This window comes from Oncorhynchus tshawytscha, unplaced genomic scaffold (genome assembly GCF_018296145.1).
Source record: "Oncorhynchus tshawytscha isolate Ot180627B unplaced genomic scaffold, Otsh_v2.0 Un_contig_3934_pilon_pilon, whole genome shotgun sequence".
NCBI classification, from domain to species: Eukaryota; Metazoa; Chordata; class Actinopteri; order Salmoniformes; family Salmonidae; genus Oncorhynchus; species Oncorhynchus tshawytscha.
Genome location: NW_024609049.1, coordinates 24999 through 45000, shown reverse-complemented (window position 1 = coordinate 45000; position 20002 = coordinate 24999). Strand labels below are relative to the sequence as shown.

Below are 20002 nucleotides of genomic sequence, written 5' to 3'. Positions count from 1 at the left end.
GAACATTAGGTCTTCCATTGTGATCATAGAGAGAGAGAGGGTTCTGGAACATTAGGTCTTCCATTGTGATCATAGAGAGAGAGAGGGTTCTGGAACATTAGGTCTTCCATTGTGATCATAGAGAGAGAGAGAGGTTCTGGAACATTAGGTCTTCCATTGTGATCATAGAGAGAGAGAGGGTTCTGGAACATTAGGTCTTCCATTGTGATCATAGAGAGAGAGAGAGGGTTCTGGAACATTAGGTCTTCCATTGTGATCATAGAGAGAGAGAGGGTTCTGGAACATTAGGTCTTCCATTGTGATCATAGAGAGAGAGAGGGTTCTGGAACATTAGGTCTTCCATTGTGATCATAGAGAGAGAGAGGGTTCTGGAACATTAGGTCTTCCATTGTGATCATAGAGAGAGAGAGGGTTCTGGAACATTAGGTCTTCCATTGTGATCATAGAGAGAGAGAGGGTTCTGGAACATTAGGTCTTCCATTGTGATCATAGAGAGAGAGGGTTCTGGAACATTAGGTCTTCCATTGTGATCATAGAGAGAGAGAGGGTTCTGGAACATTAGGTCTTCCATTGTGATCATAGAGAGAGAGAGGGTTCTGGAACATTGTTGACATCCATTCTGAATGGATGAGTATGGCTAAAGTGGCATTGCTCAGCCAGACAGTGCTATGCTTTAACATGAGAGATGCTGTTTCATCCTCAGGTCTTTCTACTGCTGACATACATAGGAGAGGAGCTAGAGATGAATGTCATTCACTATTTATTTTCCTTAACCCACTGGGCCGGTTACTGCCAGACAGTCGCCACGCGGCAGTAAAAACCTGCCAGACAGCCACCAAGCGGCAGTAAAAACCTGCCAGACAGCCGCCACGCGGCAGTAAAAACCTGCCAGACAGCCGCCACGCGGCAGTAAAAACCTGCCAGACAGCCGCCACGCGGCAGTAAAAACCTGCCAGACAGCCGCCACGCGGCAGTAAAAACCTGCCAGACAGCCGCCACGCGGCAGTAAAAACCTGCCAGACAGCCGCCACGCGGCAGTAAAAACCTGCCAGACAGCCGCCACGCGGCAGTAAAAACCTGCCAGACAGCCGCCACGCGGCAGTAAAAACCTGCCAGACAGCCGCCACGCGGCAGTAAAAACCTGCCAGACAGCCGCCACGCGGCAGTAAAAACCTGCCAGACAGCCGCCACGCGGCAGTAAAAACCTGCCAGACAGCCGCCACGCGGCAGTAAAAACCTGCCAGACAGCCGCCACGCGGCAGTAAAAACATGCCAGACATCCGCCACGCGGCAGTAAAACCTGCCAGATAGCTGTCAATATGAAGCCACATCACTAGGGTCCTATGTCACATGACTTGGATTTGAACCTGTATTTAAAACGTTTTCAACAAACGGTCCACTTCATGTCACATGGTCCAGTAACATCCTCAGACAAGTGATTTCATTTTTTGGAAAAGGCTTAAAAATTTTTTAAAAAAATGGTTAAAATCTTGGTCATGTGACATGATCGTCCAAGACACAGAGCCCTACAGACATCACATAAGATATGTCACATGAATACATTGATCTCCATCAAGACACAGAAAGCATCACTTAGCGGTCAGTAGCACCACTGTCTGAGGCTCGTAGTGGTCTCTTCTATCAAGTCTCCTGGATGATACAGGACTACATCCTCACCACTGTCTGAGGCTCGTAGTGGTCTCTTCTATCAAGTCTCCTGGATGATACAGGACTACATCCTCACCACTGTCTGAGGCTCGTAGTGGTCTCTTCTATCAAGTCTCCTGGATGATACAGGACTACATCCTCACCACTGTCTGAGGCTCGTAGTGGTCTCTTCTATCAAGTCTCCTGGATGATACAGGACCACGTCCACACAGACGGTCTACATGTTGCAACAAGCTCAGGGGCAGAAGGCGGATTTGTGTGAAAGCAAATCATGAGTCTTGCCATTATCACCTCGACAAGTGATGTCCACAGATTTGCCCCTACGTGTGGCAAAGCTACCGGCTCGCATTGGAAACACACACACACACACACACACACACACACACACACACACACACACGGGACAATCAAAACAACTTTTTGTTTTTACTCTAAAAAAGGGTTTTCAGACAGACGTGCTGAAACAGTGTCTTTGGCAGCTCCTTCCCTCCACTATCAGACAACCTGTACTGTGTGTTGTTATCAGACAACCTGTACTGTGTGTTGTTCAGACAACCTGTACTGTGTGTTGTTATCAGACAACCTGTACTGTGTGTTGTTAGAGCTCTTCCCTCCACTCTCAGACAACCTGTACTGTGTGTTGTTATCAGACAACCTGTACTGTGTGTTGTTAGAGCTCTTCCCTCCATTCTATCAGACAACCTGTACTGTGTGTTGTTATCAGACAACCTGTACTGTGTGTTGTTATCAGACAACCTGTACTGTGTGTTGTTCAGACAACCTATGTGTTGTCAGAGTGGGTTAGTCACTCAGAGGAGGAGATGGCACACGTTAACACATTCCTTCTCATCTAGATAAGACTGCCTGATTTTATCTTTCCACTTAGAGACCACAGAAACTGGACTCTGTCCAACGCGCTGAAAGGCTCTGCTTGGATCTATAGTCTATATACACGTGTAGTTTAAGGTGAGTTCCAGATGAGTCAGGCCATTTCCACGAGTCAATATGAGTCAATAGGGTCTCATATTACAAATGGTTTTGCAACACAGCATCTCCTTTCATTGGTGATAAGACTGATTCGCCCCGAGGTCTGTTCCATGGACTAAAAATCCCTTTTCACATCACCAATATTGTTTAGAGCAGGGGTCACCAACAGGTGAGCTACCCGTAGCTAGCAGCCCACCTATGAGTAGCTAGCTTCTGAAAGGTTTTACCATACACCAGGGGTCACCAACAGGTGAGCTCCCTGTAGCTACCAGCCCACCTATGAGCAGCTAGCCAAGCTATTCTGAAAGGTTTTACCATACACCAGGGGCCTCCAGCAGGCTAGGGTTAGGGGTTAAGGTTAGGGTTAAGGGTTAGGGGTTAAGGGTTAGCTACCAGCCCACCTATGAGCAGCTAGCCAAGCTATTCTGAAAGGTTTTACCATACACCAGGGGTCTCCAGCAGGCTAGGGTTAGGGGTTAAGGTTAGGGTTAAGGGTTAGGGGTTAAGGGTTAAGGGTTAGCTACCAGCCCACCTATGAGCAGCTAGCCAAGCTATTCTGAAAGGTTTTACCATACACGAGGGGTCTCCAGCAGGTTAGGGTTAGGGGTTAAGGGGGGTTAGGGTTAAGGGTTAAGGTTAGGGGTTAGGTTTAGCTACCAGCCCACCTATGAGCAGCTAGCCAAGTTATTCTGAAAGGTTTTACCATACACCAGGGGTCTCCAGCAGGCTAGGGTTAGGGGTTAGGGTTAGCTACCAGCCCACCTATGAGTAGCTCACAATACTATTCTGAAAGGTTTTACCATACACCAGGGGTCTCCAGCAGGCTAGGGTTAGGGGTTAGGGGTTAAGGGTCAGCTACCAGCCCACCTATGAGTAGCTCACAATACTATTCTGAAAGGTTTTACCATACACCAGGGGTCTCCAGCAGGCTAGGGTTAGGGGTTAGGGGTTAAGGGTCAGCTACCAGCCCACCTATGAGTAGCTCACAATACTATTCTGAAAGGTTTTACCATACACCAGGGGTCTCCAGCAGGCTAGGGTTAGGGGTTAGGGGTTAAGGGTCAGCTACCAGCCCACCTATTCCTTTGGCTTTGATGCCTCATGGTTGAGTATTGCTCTGTTCAAGTAGACTGTGATTTTGCTGTGGTCTGATAGAGCGTTCACAGTCAGCCCACTGACACCCCTGAGAGACTCTGGTTTGAGGTCAGTGATAAAGTAGACTACAGTACTACTGCCAAGAGATGAGCTATAGGTGTACCTACCGTAGGAGTCCCCTCGAAGCCTATTAGTCATTCATAGGCTTCGAGGGGACTCCTATGGTAGGTACACCTATAGCTCATCTCTTGGCAGTAGTACTGTAGACTACTTTATCACTGACCTCAAACCAGAGTCTCTCAGTGCGTTCTAATCAGTCGACTGACACCCCTATCAGACCACAGCAAAATCACAGTCTACTTGAACAGAGCAACACTCAATCATGAGGCATCAAAGCCAAAGGAACTGAGTAACATTAAGAAATGCTATAGATGGAAGGAAAGTAATGTGGAAACCTGCCAAAAAACAAGTAGGCAACAACAAATCCAATCCCCCTAGACAAAATGTATTCCTGCAATAGTGAAGGTTTAAACTTCGCAGTAGGAAGCCTAAACAATATATTTTACCCATCAACTAACATATCAAATGTAAATTCTGTGCAGAAATCTAAGACAACTAAGAAATGGTTTGATGAATGTAAAAACCTAAAGAAAGAAATGGAGAAATCTGTCCAAAGAAAACCAGAGACCCAGAGAACCTGAGACCCAGAGACCCAGAGACCCAGAGACCCAGAGACCCAGAGAACCTGAGACCCAGAGACCCAGAGACCCAGAGAACCTGAGACCCAGAGACCCAGAGACCCAGAGACCCAGAGACCCAGAGACCCAGAGACCCAGAGACCCAGAGACCCAGAGACCCAGAGACCCAGAGACCCAGAGACCCAGAGACCCAGAGACCCAGAGACCCAGAGACCCAGAGACCCAGAGACCCAGAGACCCAGAGACCCAGAGACCCTGAGACCCAGAGACCCAGAGACCCAGACCCAGAGACCCAGAGACCCAGAGACCCAGAGACCCAGAGACCCAGAGACCCAGAGACCCTGAGACCCAGAGACCCAGAGACCCAGAGACCCAGAGACCCAGAGACCCAGAGACCCAGAGACCCAGAGACCCAGAGACCCAGAGACCCAGAGACCCAGAGACCCAGAGACCCAGAGAACCTGAGTCTACGCCTTCACTATGGTGAATCACTAAAACAATACAGAAATACACTACGGAAAATGGAGGAGCAGCACGTCAGAAATCAGCTCAATGTGATTGAAGAATCCATAGAACCAAAATTGGAAGACACTAAACGCCAAGAGCTACCTATCCAAAACAGAGATGTATGGATAAACCACTTCTCCGATCTTTTAGCTCTATAACAAAGAATCAACTATTAAAAACTAACAGAACCCACTGGATTCTCCAATTACATTCAATGAACTACAGGACAAATACAAACCAAAAAAGGCCTGGGGTGTTGATACCTAATTAAATGAAAATATACAGACCACGAATTCAAATGGGCTATTCTTAAAAACTCTTAAACATTACCCTCAGCTCTGGCTTCTTCCCTAATATTTGTAACCAAGGCCTGATCATCAAGGCCTGATATAATATATGTGGTAGTGGCAATCTCCAACAAATCCTCTGCAGTATGATCAACAGCAGACTCCAACAAATCCTCAGTGAAAAAAACAATGTCCAGAAGCAAATGTCAAATTGGCTACTTAACAAAATACCGTATGACAGACCACGACACCCTACACACCCCAAAATACCGTATGACAGACCACGTACACCCTACACACCCCAAAATACCATATGACAGACCATGTACACCCCCTACACACCCCAAAATAACGTATGACAGACCATGTACACCCCCTACACACCCCAAAATACCGTATGACAGACCACGTACACCCCCTACACACCCCAAAATACCGTATGACAGACCACGTACACCCCTACACACCCCAAAATACCGTATGACAGACCACGTACACCCCTACACACCCCAAAATACCGTATGACAGACCACGTACACCCCCTACACACCCCAAAATACCGTATGACAGACCACGCTCACCCCTACACACCCCAAAATACCGTATGACAGACCACGACACCCCCTACACACCCCAAAATACCGTATGACAGACCACGTACACCCCTACACACCCCAAAATACCATATGACAGACCACGTACACCCCTACACACCCCAAAAATACCATATGACAGACCACGACACCCCTACACACCCCAAAATACCGTATGACAGACCACGTACACCCCCTACACACCCCAAAATACCATATGACAGACCACGTACACCCCTACACACCCCAAAATACCATATGACAGACCACGTACACCCCCTACACACCCCAAAATACCGTATGACAGACCACGTACACCCCTACACACCCCAAAATACCATATGACAGACCACGTACACCCCTACACACCCCAAAATACCATATGACAGACCACGTACACCCTACACACCCCAAAATACCATATGACAGACCACGTACACCCCCTACACACCCCAGAATACAAATATAACAACAAATATATCAACGAATTGACGAGGTCATTAGAACAGTCTGCAGCACCCGGCCTCACGCTACTAGAATCTGAAATCTGAAGTCAAATGTCTACTGTTTGCTGATGATCTGGTGCTTCTGTCCCCAACCAAGGAGGGCCTACAGCAGCACCTAGATGTTCTGCACAGATTCTGCCAGACCTGGGCCCTGACAGTAAATCTAAATACGACCAAAAATAATGTTGTTTAAAGAAAAGTCCAGTTGCCAAGACAACAAATACAAACTCAAGATCGACATCGTTGCCAAAGAATGACACCTACTTTGGCCTAAACATCAGCACCACAGGTAACTTCCACAAAGCTGTGAATGATCTGAGAGACAAGGCAAGAAGTGCCTTCTATGCCATCAAAAGGAAGACTCTCAAATAGGATCTGGCTAAACACACTTCAATCAGTTATCGAACCCATTACCCTCGATGGTTGAGGTCTGGGGTCCACCCACCGACAACAAATTCACAAAATGGGACAAACACCAAATTGAGACTCTGCATGCAGAACTCTGCAAAAATATCCTCCGTGTACAACACAAAACCCCAAACAATGCAGAACAGAATTAGGACTATTCCTACTAGTCAACAAAATTCAGAAATGAGACGTTCAATTCTACAACCACCGAAAAGGAAGCGATGCCCACACATTCCACCACAAAGCCCTCACCTACAGAGAGATGAATCTGGAGAAGAGTCCCCTAAGCAAGCTGGTCCTGGGACTCATTTAGACTAGAGGTCATTTATAAATGGGACACATTTAGACTAGAGGTCATTAAAATGGGACACATTTAGACTAGAGGTCATTTTAAAATGGGACACATTTAGACTAGAGGTCATTTTAAAATGGGACACATTTAGACTAGAGGTCATTTTAAAATGGGACACATTTAGACTAGAGGTCATTTTAAATGGGACACATGTAGACTAGAGGTCATTATAAATGGGACACATGTAGACTAGAGGTCATTATAAATGGGACACATGTAGACTAGAGGACTGATTATGATTTTTCAACGCCGATACCCATTATTGGAGGACTAAAAAAAGCCGATACCGATTAATTGGCCGATTTTTTATTTTATTTGTAATAATGACAATTACAACAATACTGAATGAACACTTATTTTAACTTATTATAATACATAAATAAAATCAATTTAGCCTCAAGTAAATAATGAAACATGTTCAATTTGGTTTAAATAATGCAAAAACAAAGTGTTGGAGAAGAAAGTAAAAGTGCAATATGTGCCATGTAAGAAAGCTATCATTTAAGTTCCTTGCTCAGAACATGAGAACATATGAAAGCTGTTGGTTCCTTTTAACATGAGTCTTCAATATTCCCAGGTAAGAAGTTTTAGGTTGTAGGTATTATAGGACTATTTCTCTCTATACCATTTGTATTTCATATACTGTTGCCCATTGGATATTCTTATTAGGTACTTCAGTATTGCCAGTGTAACAGTATAGCTTCCGTCCTTCTCCTCGCTCCTACCTGGGCTCGAACCAGCAACACATCGACAACAGCCACCCTCTAAGCAGCGTTACCCATGCAGAGCAAGGGGAACAACCACTCCAAGTCTCAGAGCGAGTGACATTTGAAACGCTATTAGCGCCACTCAGCTAACTAGCTAGCCATTTCACATCGGTTACACCAGCCTCATCTCAGGAGTTGATAGGCTTGAAGTCATAAACAGAGCAATGCTTGACGCACAACAAAGAGCTGCTGGCAAAACGCAGGAAAGTGCTGTTTGAATTCATGCTTACGAGCCTGCTGCTGCCTACCGTCGCTCAGTCAGACGGCTCTATCAAATCATAGACTTAGTTATAACATAATAACACACAGAAATGTCATTAATATGGTTGAATCTGGAAACTATCATCACGAAAACAAGACGTTTATTCTTTCAGTGAAATACGGAACCGTTCTATATTTTATCTAACTGGTGGCAACCATCAGTCTAAATATTGCTGTTACATTGCACAACCTTCAATGTTATGTCATAATTACGTAAAATTCTGGCAAATAAGTTCGCAACGAGCCAGGCAGCCTAAACTGCTACATATACCATGACTATGAACGCAAGAGAAGGGACACAATTTCACCTGGTTAATATTGCCTGCTAACCTGGATTTCTTTTAGCTAAATATGCAGGTTTGAAAATATATACTTCTGTGTATTGATTTGAAGAAAGGCATTGATGTTTATGGTTAGATACAGTAGTCCAACGAATGTGCTTTTTTTGCAAATGCGCTTTTGTTAAATCATCCCCCGTTTGGCGAAGTTGGCTGTCTTTGTTAGGAAGAAATAGTCTTCACACAGTTCCCAACGAGCCAGGCGGCCCAAACTGCTGCATATACCCTGACTCTGTTGCAAGAGAAGTGACACCATTTCCCTCATTAAAAGAAATTCACGTTAGCAGGCAATATTAACTATATTAACTAAATATGCAGGTTTAGAAATATATACTTGTGTATTGATTTTAAAGAAAGGCATTGATGTTTAGGTACACGTTGGACCAACGACAGTCCTTTTTCGCGAATGCGCACCGCATCGATTATATGCAATGCGGGACACGCTAGATGAACTAGTAATATCATCAACCATGTGTAGTTAACTAGTGATTATGATTGATTGTTTATAAGATAAGTTTAATGCTAGCTAGCAACTTACCTTGGCTTCTTACTGCATTCGCGTAACAGGCAGGCTGCTCATGGAGTGCAATGTAATCAGGTGGTTAGACTGTAGGGGCAGCAGGTAGCCTAGTGGTTAGAGTGTAGAGGAGGCAGGTAGCCTAGTGGTTAGAGTGTAGAGGTGGCAGGTAGCCTAGTGGTTAGAGTGTAGAGGAGGCAGGTAGCCTAGTGGTTAGAGTGTAGAGGTGGCTGGTAGCCTAGTGGTTAGAGTGTAGAGGAGGCAGGTAGTCTAGTGGTTAGAGTGTAGAGGAGGCAGGTAGCCTAGTGGTTAGAGTATAGAGGAGGCAGGTAGTCTAGTGGTTAGAGTGTAGAGGAGGCAGGTAGCCTAGTGGTTAGAGTATAGAGGAGGCAGGGTAGCCTAGTGGTTAGAGTGTAGAGGAGGCAGGTAGCCTAGTGGTTAGAGTGTAGAGGTGGCAGGTAGCCTAGTGGTTAGAGTGTAGAGGTGGCAGGTAGCCTAGTGGTTAGAGTGTAGAGGAGGCAGGTAGCCTAGTGGTTAGAGTGTAGAGGAGGCAGGTAGCCTAGTGGTTAGAGTGTAGAGGAGGCAGGTAGCCTAGTGGTTAGAGTGTAGAGGAGGCAGGTAGCCTAGTGGTTAGAGTGTAGAGGAGGCAGGTAGCCTAGTGGTTAGAGTGTAGAGGAGGCAGGTAGCCTAGTGGTTAGAGTGTAGAGGAGGCAGGTAGTCTAGTGGTTAGAGTGTAGAGGAGGCAGGTAGCCTAGTGGTTAGAGTATAGAGGTGGCAGGTAGCCTAGTGGTTAGAGTATAGAGGAGGCAGGTAGCCTAGTGGTTAGAGTGTAGAGGAGGCAGGTAGTCTAGTGGTTAGAGTGTAGAGGAGGCAGGTAGCCTAGTGGTTAGAGTGTAGAGGTGGCAGGTAGCCTAGTGGTTAGAGTATAGAGGAGGCAGGTAGCCTAGTGGTTAGAGTATAGAGGAGGCAGGGTAGCCTAGTGGTTAGAGTGTAGAGGAGGCAGGTAGCCTAGTGGTTAGAGTGTAGAGGTGGCAGGTAGCCTAGCGGTTAGAGTGTAGAGGTGGCAGGTAGCCTAGTGGTTAGAGTGTAGAGGAGGCAGGTAGCCTAGTGGTTAGAGTGTAGAGGAGGCAGGTAGCCTAGTGGTTAGAGTGTAGAGGAGGCAGGTAGCCTAGTGGTTAGAGTGTAGAGGAGGCAGGTAGCCTAGTGGTTAGAGTGTAGAGGAGGCAGGTAGCCTAGTGGTTAGAGTGTAGAGGAGGCAGGGTAGCCTAGTGGTTAGAGTGTAGAGGTGGCAGGTAGCCTAGTGGTTAGAGTGTAGAGGTGGCAGGTAGCCTAGTGGTTAGAGTATAGAGGTGGCAGGTAGCCTAGTGGTTAGAGTGTAGAGGAGGCAGGTAGCCTAGTGGTTAGAGTGTAGAGGAGGCAGGTAGTCTAGTGGTTAGAGTGTAGAGGAGGCAGGTAGCCTAGTGGTTAGAGTGTAGAGGTGGCAGGTAGCCTAGTGGTTAGAGTATAGAGGAGGCAGGTAGCCTAGTGGTTAGAGTATAGAGGAGGCAGGGTAGCCTAGTGGTTAGAGTATAGAGGAGGCAGGGTAGCCTAGTGGTTAGAGTGTAGAGGAGGCAGGTAGCCTAGTGGTTAGAGTGTAGGGACGGCAGGTAGCCTAGTGGTTAGAGTGTGGAGGTGGCAGGTAGCCTAGTGGTTAGAGTGTAGAGGCGGCAGGGTAGCCTAGTGGTTAGAGTGTTGGACTAGTTAACTGTAATGCTGCAAGATCGAATCCCCGAGCTGACAAGGTAAAAATCTGTCGTTCTGCCCCTGAACAGGCAGTTAACCCACCGTTCCTAGGCTGTCATTGAAAATAAGAATTTGTTCTTAACTGAATTGCCTAGTTAAATAAAGATGAAATAAAAAGGTGTAAAAAAAAAATATATATATATATATAAAAATGTCCAAAAATACCGATTTTCGAATGTTACAAAACTTGAAATCGGCCTTAATTAAATCGTCCATTTCGTAAAGTAATTACAATTTAGCAGATTAACACTGGAATGATAGATGTCAAGATGATGTGCAAGTAGAGATACTGGTGTGCAAAAGAGCAGAAAAGTAAATCAAATAAAAACAGTATGGGGATGAAGTAGGTAAATTGGGTGGGCTATATACCTCTGGACTATGTACAGCTGCAGCGATGAGTTAGCTGCTCAGACAGCAGATGTTTAAAGTTGGTGAGGGAGATAAAGTCTCCAGCTTCAGCGATCGGTTAGCTGCTCAGACAGCAGATGTTTAAAGTTGGTGAGGGAGATAAAGTCTCCAGCTTCAGCGATGAGTTAGCTGCTCAGACAGCAGATGTTTAAAGTTGGTGAGGGAGATAAAGTCTCCAGCTGCAGCGATGAGTTAGCTGCTCAGACAGCAGATGTTTAAAGTTGGTGAGGGAGATAAAGTCTCCAGCTTCAGCGATTTTTGCAATTCGTTCCAGTCACTGGCAGCAGAGAACTGGAAGGAAAGGCGGCCAATTGGCTAAACTAAAACTCTAACATCATCCTCAGCTCTGGCATCATCCCCAATATCTGGAACCAAGGACTGATCACACCAATCCACAAAAGTGGAGACAAATTTGACCCCGATAACTACCGTGGTATATGCGTCAACAGCAACCTTGGGAAAATCCTCTGCATTATCATTAACAGCAGACTCGTACATTTCCTCAGTGAAAACAATGAGGTAGGCAGATTGGATGGGCTCCTGTCGACTGTATGACCACATTACAGACACATATTACCCACAGACCCACAGAGAATATGAAAAGAAATCCAAACATCGATATATACTCCTATATCTGTTAGGTGAAATACCGCAGTGTGCCATCACAGCAGCTAGATGTGTGGCCTGTTGCCACAAGGGGCAGTGGAGAGCAAACACTGTAAATAGAACCCGTATATATCGGTTCACAGCAGCTAGATGTGTGGCCTGTTGCCACAAGGGGCAGTGGAGAACAAACACTGTAAATAGACCCCGTATATATCGGTTCACAGCAGCTAGATGTGTGGCCTGTTGCCACAAGGGGCAGTGGAGAACAAACACTGTAAATAGACCCCGTATATATCGGTTCACAGCAGCTAGATGTGTGGCCTGTTGCCACAAGGGGCAGTGGAGAACAAACACTGTAAATAGAACCCGTATATATATATCGGTTCACAGCAGCTAGATGTGTGGCCTGTTGCCACAAGGGGCAGTGGAGAGCAAACACTGTAAATAGACCCCGTATATATCGGTTCACAGCAGCTAGATGTGTGGCCTGTTGCCACAAGGGGCAGTGGAGAACAAACACTGTAAATAGACCCCGTATATATCGGTTTACTTTCCCTTTCATACTTCAACTACTTGCACATTTTTTACAACACTGTCATTAGACAACATGTCTATTCTTTCAGAAATGTTTGAGGGCCATGTTAACTCATGTTTACCCTTGTTAATTCCCATTTTGTTTGTCTACTCTGTTTGATTTGGCTGTGTAAACATGTGTTTCCACTTGCCAATAAAGCCCTTTGAATTGAACTGGAGAGAGGCAGCGAGGGGCAGAGAGGAGGAGAGGCAGCGAGGGGCAGAGAGGAGGAGAGGCAGCGAGGGGCAGAGAGGAGGAGAGGCAGCGAGGGGCAGAGAGGAGGAGAGGCAGCGAGGGGCAGAGAGGAGGAGAGGCAGCGAGGGGCAGAGAGGAGGAGAGGCAGCGAGGGGCAGAGAGGGAGGAGAGGCAGCGAGGGGCAGAGAGGGAGGAGAGGCAGCGAGGGGCAGAGAGGGAGGAGAGGCAGCGAGGGGCAGAGAGGAGGAGAGGCAGCGAGGGGCAGAGAGGAGGAGAGGCAGCGAGGGGCAGAGAGGAGGAGAGGCAGCGAGGGGCAGAGAGGAGGAGAGGCAGCGAGGGGCAGAGAGGAGGAGAGGCAGCGAGGGGCAGAGAGGAGGAGAGGCAGCGAGCGAGGGCAGAGAGGAGGAGAGGCAGCGAGGGGCAGAGAGGAGGAGAGGCAGCGAGGGGCAGAGAGGAGGAGAGGCAGCGAGGGGCAGAGAGGAGGAGAGGCAGCGAGGGGCAGAGAGGAGGAGAGGCAGCGAGGGGCAGAGAGGAGGAGAGGCAGCGAGGAGGAGAGGCAGCGAGGGGCAGAGAGGAGGAGAGGCAGCGAGGGGCAGAGAGGAGGAGAGGCAGCGAGGGGCAGAGAGGAGGAGAGGCAGCGAGGGGCAGAGAGGAGGAGAGGCAGCGAGGGGCAGAGAGGCAGCGAGGGGCAGAGAGGAGGAGAGGCAGCGAGGGGCAGAGAGGAGGAGAGGCAGCGAGGGGCAGAGAGGAGGAGAGGCAGCGAGGGGCAGAGAGGAGGAGAGAGGCAGCGAGGAGGAGAGAGGCAGAGAGGCGAGGCAGTCAGAGTAGCGGCCAGCCCACAGCTCAGCTATATTTACTAAGTGGTCCGTTGTCTCTCAGCACCAGACCCATAGACAACACGAAAATAAGCTTATTATTTCTCCACAGATGTTGCAGATGGACGAGACGTCTGGTGTTACGGTTGGACGTGACGTCTGGTGGACGAGACATCAGATGGATGAGACGTCTGGTGGACGAGACATCAGATGGATGAGACGTCTGGTGGACGAGACATCAGATGGATGAGACGTCTGGTGGACGAGACATCAGATGGATGAGACGTCTGGTGGACGAGACATCAGATGGATGAGACGTCTGGTGGACGCGTGACATCAGATGGACGAGACGTCTGGTGGACGTGACGTCTGGTGGACGAGACATCAGATGGATGAGACGTCTGGTGGACGAGACATCAGATGGATGAGACGTCTGGTGGACGAGACATCAGATGGATGAGACGTCTGGTGGACGAGACATCAGATGGATGAGACGTCTGCTCTCTGCCCCCTCTTCAACTCTGCTAAGAAAAACTCAGCGAGCTGGCAATCTAGTAGAACAGAACCACAGTAGAACAGAACCACGTTCAGTCAGTGAGCTGGTGATCCAGTAGAACAGAACCACGTTCAGTCAGTGAGCTGGTAATCCAGTAGAACAGAACCGCGTTCAGTCAGTGAGCTGGCGATCCAGTAGAACAGAACCACGTTCAGTCAGTGAGCTGGTGATCCAGTAGAACAGAACCACGTTCAGAAACACCTATAAAACAGTTGAACCGGCATGTGTGGTATAATGATGGCCTCCTGGATAGTGATGCTAAGAAAACAAACCATGCTACGCTACTATATCTGGGAGATGAATCAAGAGAGATATTTTTACCTTCATAGTTTCAGAATTAGTCACAGAACACCGGAGGCAGTGTTTCCCCTAGTTAGATATTCAAGGTGGAGTGCGGAGGCCACCAAAACAACACCCGTGGCCTCTGGCTATGGAAGCACAACCAAGATTGTCAGACACCAAAACAATCTAAAATAATCCAATTCAGACACATTCATCTTTCTCTTTTTTAAACAAGTGAGAACCCTCTGTATGTATTGAGTTGAACTTAGTGATGAATCTGTCCTGTTGACTTAACTTTAAACTAAATAAGGTGTTTATCCCTGAACGAGCAGCACACACAGCTACAGAACAGTACTGTTGTTCTATACACCGAACCTCTAGATGTCATGTGATCTTTAGAACCTCCAAAAACAACAAGCGCCCTTTATCCTGGAACACAACCAAAACATGGCTGTGTCTGAAATGGCCCACTAGACACTGGTCAAAGAGCAGTGCACGGACAGAGGGGAAAAGGATGCCATTTTAGACACAGTCTAACCACAAACCAGAGCTGGACAAAGTGCCTCAGTGTGTTCTGCTCCGTGAGTCCAGTGTTGGGCAGGCAGCTGTGTAAACACAGATGAATATTATCTTTCGGCTAATGAGTTCTGTAAATGTTCTCCAGTCAAGTGCATTGTCCAAAACATGACGAATGATGTGTATACAAAGGTATGGGATCTGATGAGACCCTGGAGAAGAGAGCGAGAACCCTGGAGAGAGAGAGCGAGAACCCTGGAGAGAGAGAGAGAGAACCCTGGAGAGAGAGAGAGAGAACCCTGGAGAGAGAGAGAGAGAACCCTGGAGAGAGAGAGAGAACCCTGGAGAGAGAGAGAGAACCCTGGAGAGAGAGAGAGAACCCTGGAGAGAGAGAGAGAACCCTGGAGAGAGAGAGAGAGAACCCTGGAGAGAGAGAGAGAACCCTGGAGAGAGAGAGAGAACCCTGGAGAGAGAGAGAGAGAACCCTGGAGAGAGAGAGAGAACCCTGGAGAGAGCGAGAACCCTGGAGAGAGAGAGAGAGAACCCTGGAGAGAGAGAGAGAGAACCCTGGAGAGAGAGAGAGAACCCTGGAGAGAGAGAGAGAGAACCCTGGAGAGAGAGAGAGAAACCCTGGAGAGAGAGAGAACCCTGGAGAGAGAGAGAACCCTGGAGAGAGAGAGAACCCTGGAGAGAGAGAGAGAACCCTGGAGAGAGAGAGCGAGAACCCTGGAGAGAGAGAGCGAGAACCCTGGAGAGAGAGAGCGAGAACCCTGGAGAGAGAGAGAGAGAACCCTGGAGAGAGAGAGAGAGAACCCTGGAGAGAGAGAGAACCCTGGAGAGAGAGAGAACCCTGGAGAGAGAACCCTGGAGAGAGAACCCTGGAGAGAGAACCCTGAGGCCGTGTAGATAGAATACTGAAGCCCAGAGAGGAGGAGAGGCAGCGAGGGGCAGCCCATGGGTACCTAGACATTGACTCCTAGTCTCTGGCCTCCGATAGCTGGTTGTTTCATCCTTTTCTCCTCTCCTTTATAATATTTAGGACACCACAAAAAGGAAACATAATACTAATGCAGAAATGATTACAACAAATATTTATACCTGTCAAGTGCTGCAACACTATGACCCCATGACCCCATGAGCCCAGCCCCGTTTTGACAGTCTAAAAGCAGTATGATTCCCTTGGTAAACCTCATCTTGATAACCACCTGTACCTTTCACATTACTCTGACAAATCAGCCTAAACAGGCAAAAAGAATTGCAGATATAGCAGCCTAGGCCCACAGGGTTTATTTAAGCACTAAGGCCCAAGGGGTATGTGGTATATGGCCAATATACCACGGGTAAGGGCTGTTCTTATGTACAACGCAGTGCCTGGATACAGCCCTTAGCTGTGGTATATTGGTCATATACCCCAGAGGTGCCTGGACACAGCCCTTACCCATGGTATATTGGTTATATACCACATACCCCAGAGGTGCCTGGATACAGCCCTTACCCGTGGTATATTGGTCATATACCCCAGAGGTGCCTGGATTTATTTATTTTATTTTTATTTCACCTTTATTTAACCAGGTAGGCTAGTTGAGAACACCTTTATTTAACCAGGTAGGCTAGTTGAGAACACCTTTATTTAACCAGGTAGGCTAGTTGAGAACACCTTTATTTAACCAGGTAGGCTAGTTGAGAACACCTTTATTTAACCAGGTAGGCTAGTTGAGAACAGCTTTATTTAACCAGGTAGGCTAGTTGAGAACAGCTTTATTTAACCAGGTAGGCTAGTTGAGAACACCTTTATTTAACCAGGTAGGCTAGTTGAGAACACCTTTATTTCACCAGGTAGGCTAGTTGAGAACACCTTTATTTAACCAGGTAGGCTAGTTGAGAACACCTTTATTTAACCAGGTAGGCTAGTTGAGAACACCTTTATTTAACCAGGTAGGCTAGTTGAGAACACCTTTATTTAACCAGGTAGGCCAGTTGAGAACAAGTTCTCATTTGCAACTGCGACCTGGCCAAGATAAAGCATAGCAGTGTGAACAGACAACACAGTGTTACACATGGAGTAAACAATTAACAAGTCAATAACACAGTAGAAAACAAAGGGGGAGTCTATATACATTGTGTGCAAAAGGCATGAGGAGGTAGACGAATAATTACAATTTTGCAGATTAACACTGGAGTGATAAATGATCAGATGGTCATGTACAGGTAGAGCTATTGGTGTGCAAAAGAGCAGAAAAGTAAATAAATAAAAACAGTATGGGGATGAGGTAGGTGAAAATGGGTGGGCTATTTACCGATAGACTATGTACAGCTGCAGCGATCGGTTAGCTGCTCAGATAGCTGATGTTTGAAGTTGGTGAGGGAGATAAAAGTCTCCAACTTCAGCGATTTTTGCAATTCGTTCCAGTCACAGGCAGCAGAGTACTGGAACGAAAGGCGGCCAAATGAGGTGTTGGCTTTAGGGATGATCAGTGAGATACACCTGCTGGAGCGCGTGCTACGGATGGGTGTTGCCATCGTGACCAGTGAACTGAGATAAGGCGGAGCTTTACCTAGCATGGACTTGTAGATGACCTGGAGCCAGTGGGTCTGGCGACGAATATGTAGCGAGGGCCAGCCGACTAGAGCATACAAGTCGCAGTGGTGGGTGGTATAAGGTGCTTTAGTGACAAAACGGATGGCACTGTGATAGACTGCATCCAGTTTGCTGAGTAGAGTGTTGGAAGCCATTTTGTAGATGACATCGCTGAAGTCGAGGATCGGTAAGATAGTCAGTTTTACTAGGGTAAGATTGGCGGCGTGAGTGAAGGAGGCTTTGTTGCGGAATAGAAAGCCGACTCTTGATTTGATTTTCGATTGGAGATGTTTGATATGAGTCTGGAAGGAGAGTTTGCAGTCTAGCCAGACACCTAGGTACTTATAGATGTCCACATATTCAAGGTCGGAACAGCCCTTACCCGTGGTATATTGGTTATATACCCCAGAGGTGCCTGGATACAGCCCTTACCCGTGGTATATTGGTCATATACCCCATACCCCAGAGGTGCCTGGATACAGCCCTTACCCATGGTATATTGGTTATATACCCCAGAGGTGCCTGGATACAGCCCTTACCCGTGGTATATTGGTTATATACCCCATACCCCAGAGGTGCCTGGATACAGCCCTTACCCATGGTATATTGGTTATATACCCCATACCCCAGAGGTGCCTGGATACAGCCCTTACCCATATATTGGTTATACATACCCCAGAGGTGCCTTATTACAATTATAAACTAGTTACCAACGTAATTAGAGACGTGTAACAAAAATATATTTTGTAATACCCGTGGTACTTCAGCCAATCGGCGTTCAGGTCTCGAACCACCCGGTTAATTATAACCGTTAGGAAACCAAGGGGGTGGAGAACATGTAGTCATGGAAACCAATACAGTTAGGAAAATGTAATATACTAAATCATCAGGATCCATAGATCTACAGAATACAGGCTACGGCAGTGTGCCATAGATCTACAGAATATCTACAGAATACGGGCTACAGCAGTGTGCCATAGATCTACAGAATACGGGCTACGGCAGTGTGCCATAGATCTACAGAATACAGGCTACGGCAGTGTGCCATAGATCTACAGAATACAGGCTATGGCAGTGTGCCATAGATCTACAGAATATCTACAGAATACAGGCTACGGTAGTGTGCCATAGATCTACAGAATACAGGCTACGGTAGCGTGCCATACATCTACAGAATACAGGCTACGGCAGCGTGCCATAGATCTACAGAATACAGGCTACGGTAGCGTGCCATAGATCTACAGAATACAGGCTACGGTAGCGTGCCATACATCTACAGAATACAGGCTACGGTAGCGTGCCATACATCTACAGAATACAGGCTACGGCAGTGTGCCATAGATCTACAGAATACAGGCTACGGCAGCGTGCCATACATCTACAGAATACAGGCTACGGCAGCGTGCCATAGATCTACAGAATACAGGCTACGGCAGCGTGCCATAGATCTACAGAATACGGCAGCGTGCCATAGATCTACAGAATACGGCAGCGTGCCATAGATCTACAGAATACAGGCTACGGCAGCGTGCCATGGTTCAACAACCCCAGTCATGTATGATTGCATTACTTTGGTAACCCTGATATAGAAATGGTGAAGAAACGTGCAGGTATACTGATCTATTTATAATGTATACAACTACCGTAGGCCTACCTTCTCTCGGTCTCTTGGGCAGTGATTTCACTGGTCCAATCTGCCGCAGCTGAAAAACTTTGCGCACTTCATCACAGCTCGTTAGACTTCCCGAAATCAGCCCAACACAAGCAGCAACAAACAAACAACACAGCATCTTCTGTAGTCCCATTTTCAAATCCAGGTTGATGTTACTCAAAAACCCCTATCTAATATTAAAGTTATGAACATTCCTAACAGACCGCCATTCCTTCGATCACAACATCCACATTTCCAAGGTTCCTGGATCTGCGACGGTACTTTTCAATGATGGAAAAATTGCCTTTAAATGTTCTAAAAACAATCAAATCCTGAATGAAGTTACAACAGGAGTCGTTGAAAGAGTCATGGGACTGTAGAAGAACTCAACCGCAGCATGTTGAGCAACTTGGCGTGACTGGAGGGAATGGGAATGAGAGGAATGGGCGGAACCATACCTGAGGAGACAGAACCACTGAAGAACTCTACAACCAACAGTGGGGTGCAGCGCCATCTCGTGGACAAACCTCGGAGCGGCGGCCTAAAACATCTCCAAAACAATTAGTATTATAGTCTACTACAGCATGGCTATACGTTACAATGCAACAAACCGTTTGGTACAAAGTTATGGATGAGAACGTTTCTATCGAGTTCCATCGGCCGACTAAACGCCTTTTTGGCCATAGGTATGAGCGTTATGGTGTCCAAATTACGCACAGGTGATTCTGTAAATTACCCACAGGTGATTCTGTAAATTACCCACAGGTGATTCTGTAAATTACCCACAGGTGATTCTGTAAATTACCCACAGGTGATTCTGTAAATTACCCACAGGTGCTTCTGTAAATTACCCACAGGTGATTCTGTAAATTACCCACAGGTGATTCTGTAAATTACCCACAGGTGATTCTGTAAATTACCCACAGGTGATTCTGTAAATTACCCACAGGTGATTCTGTAAATTACCCACAGGTGATTCTGTAAATTACCCACAGGTGATTCTGTAAATTACCCAGGTGATTCTGTAAATTACCCACAGGTGATTCTGTAAATTA

General features: G+C 46.9%; 1 protein-coding gene across 1 annotated transcript in view; it reads right to left on the bottom strand.

Annotated features, from left to right (window-relative positions):
• LOC112238680 (glypican-5) overlaps positions 1-19391 on the bottom strand; it is a gene marked incomplete at its 3' end in the record, with an annotated part of 54890 nt that extends 35499 nt beyond the window's left edge. The window contains exon 1 of the mRNA XM_042314072.1: positions 18951-19391. Within this exon, the coding sequence (XP_042170006.1) occupies positions 18951-19101 (151 nt within the window). The remainder of the gene's footprint in view (positions 1-18950) is intronic.
• Between the last annotated feature and the right edge of the window lie 611 nt (positions 19392-20002).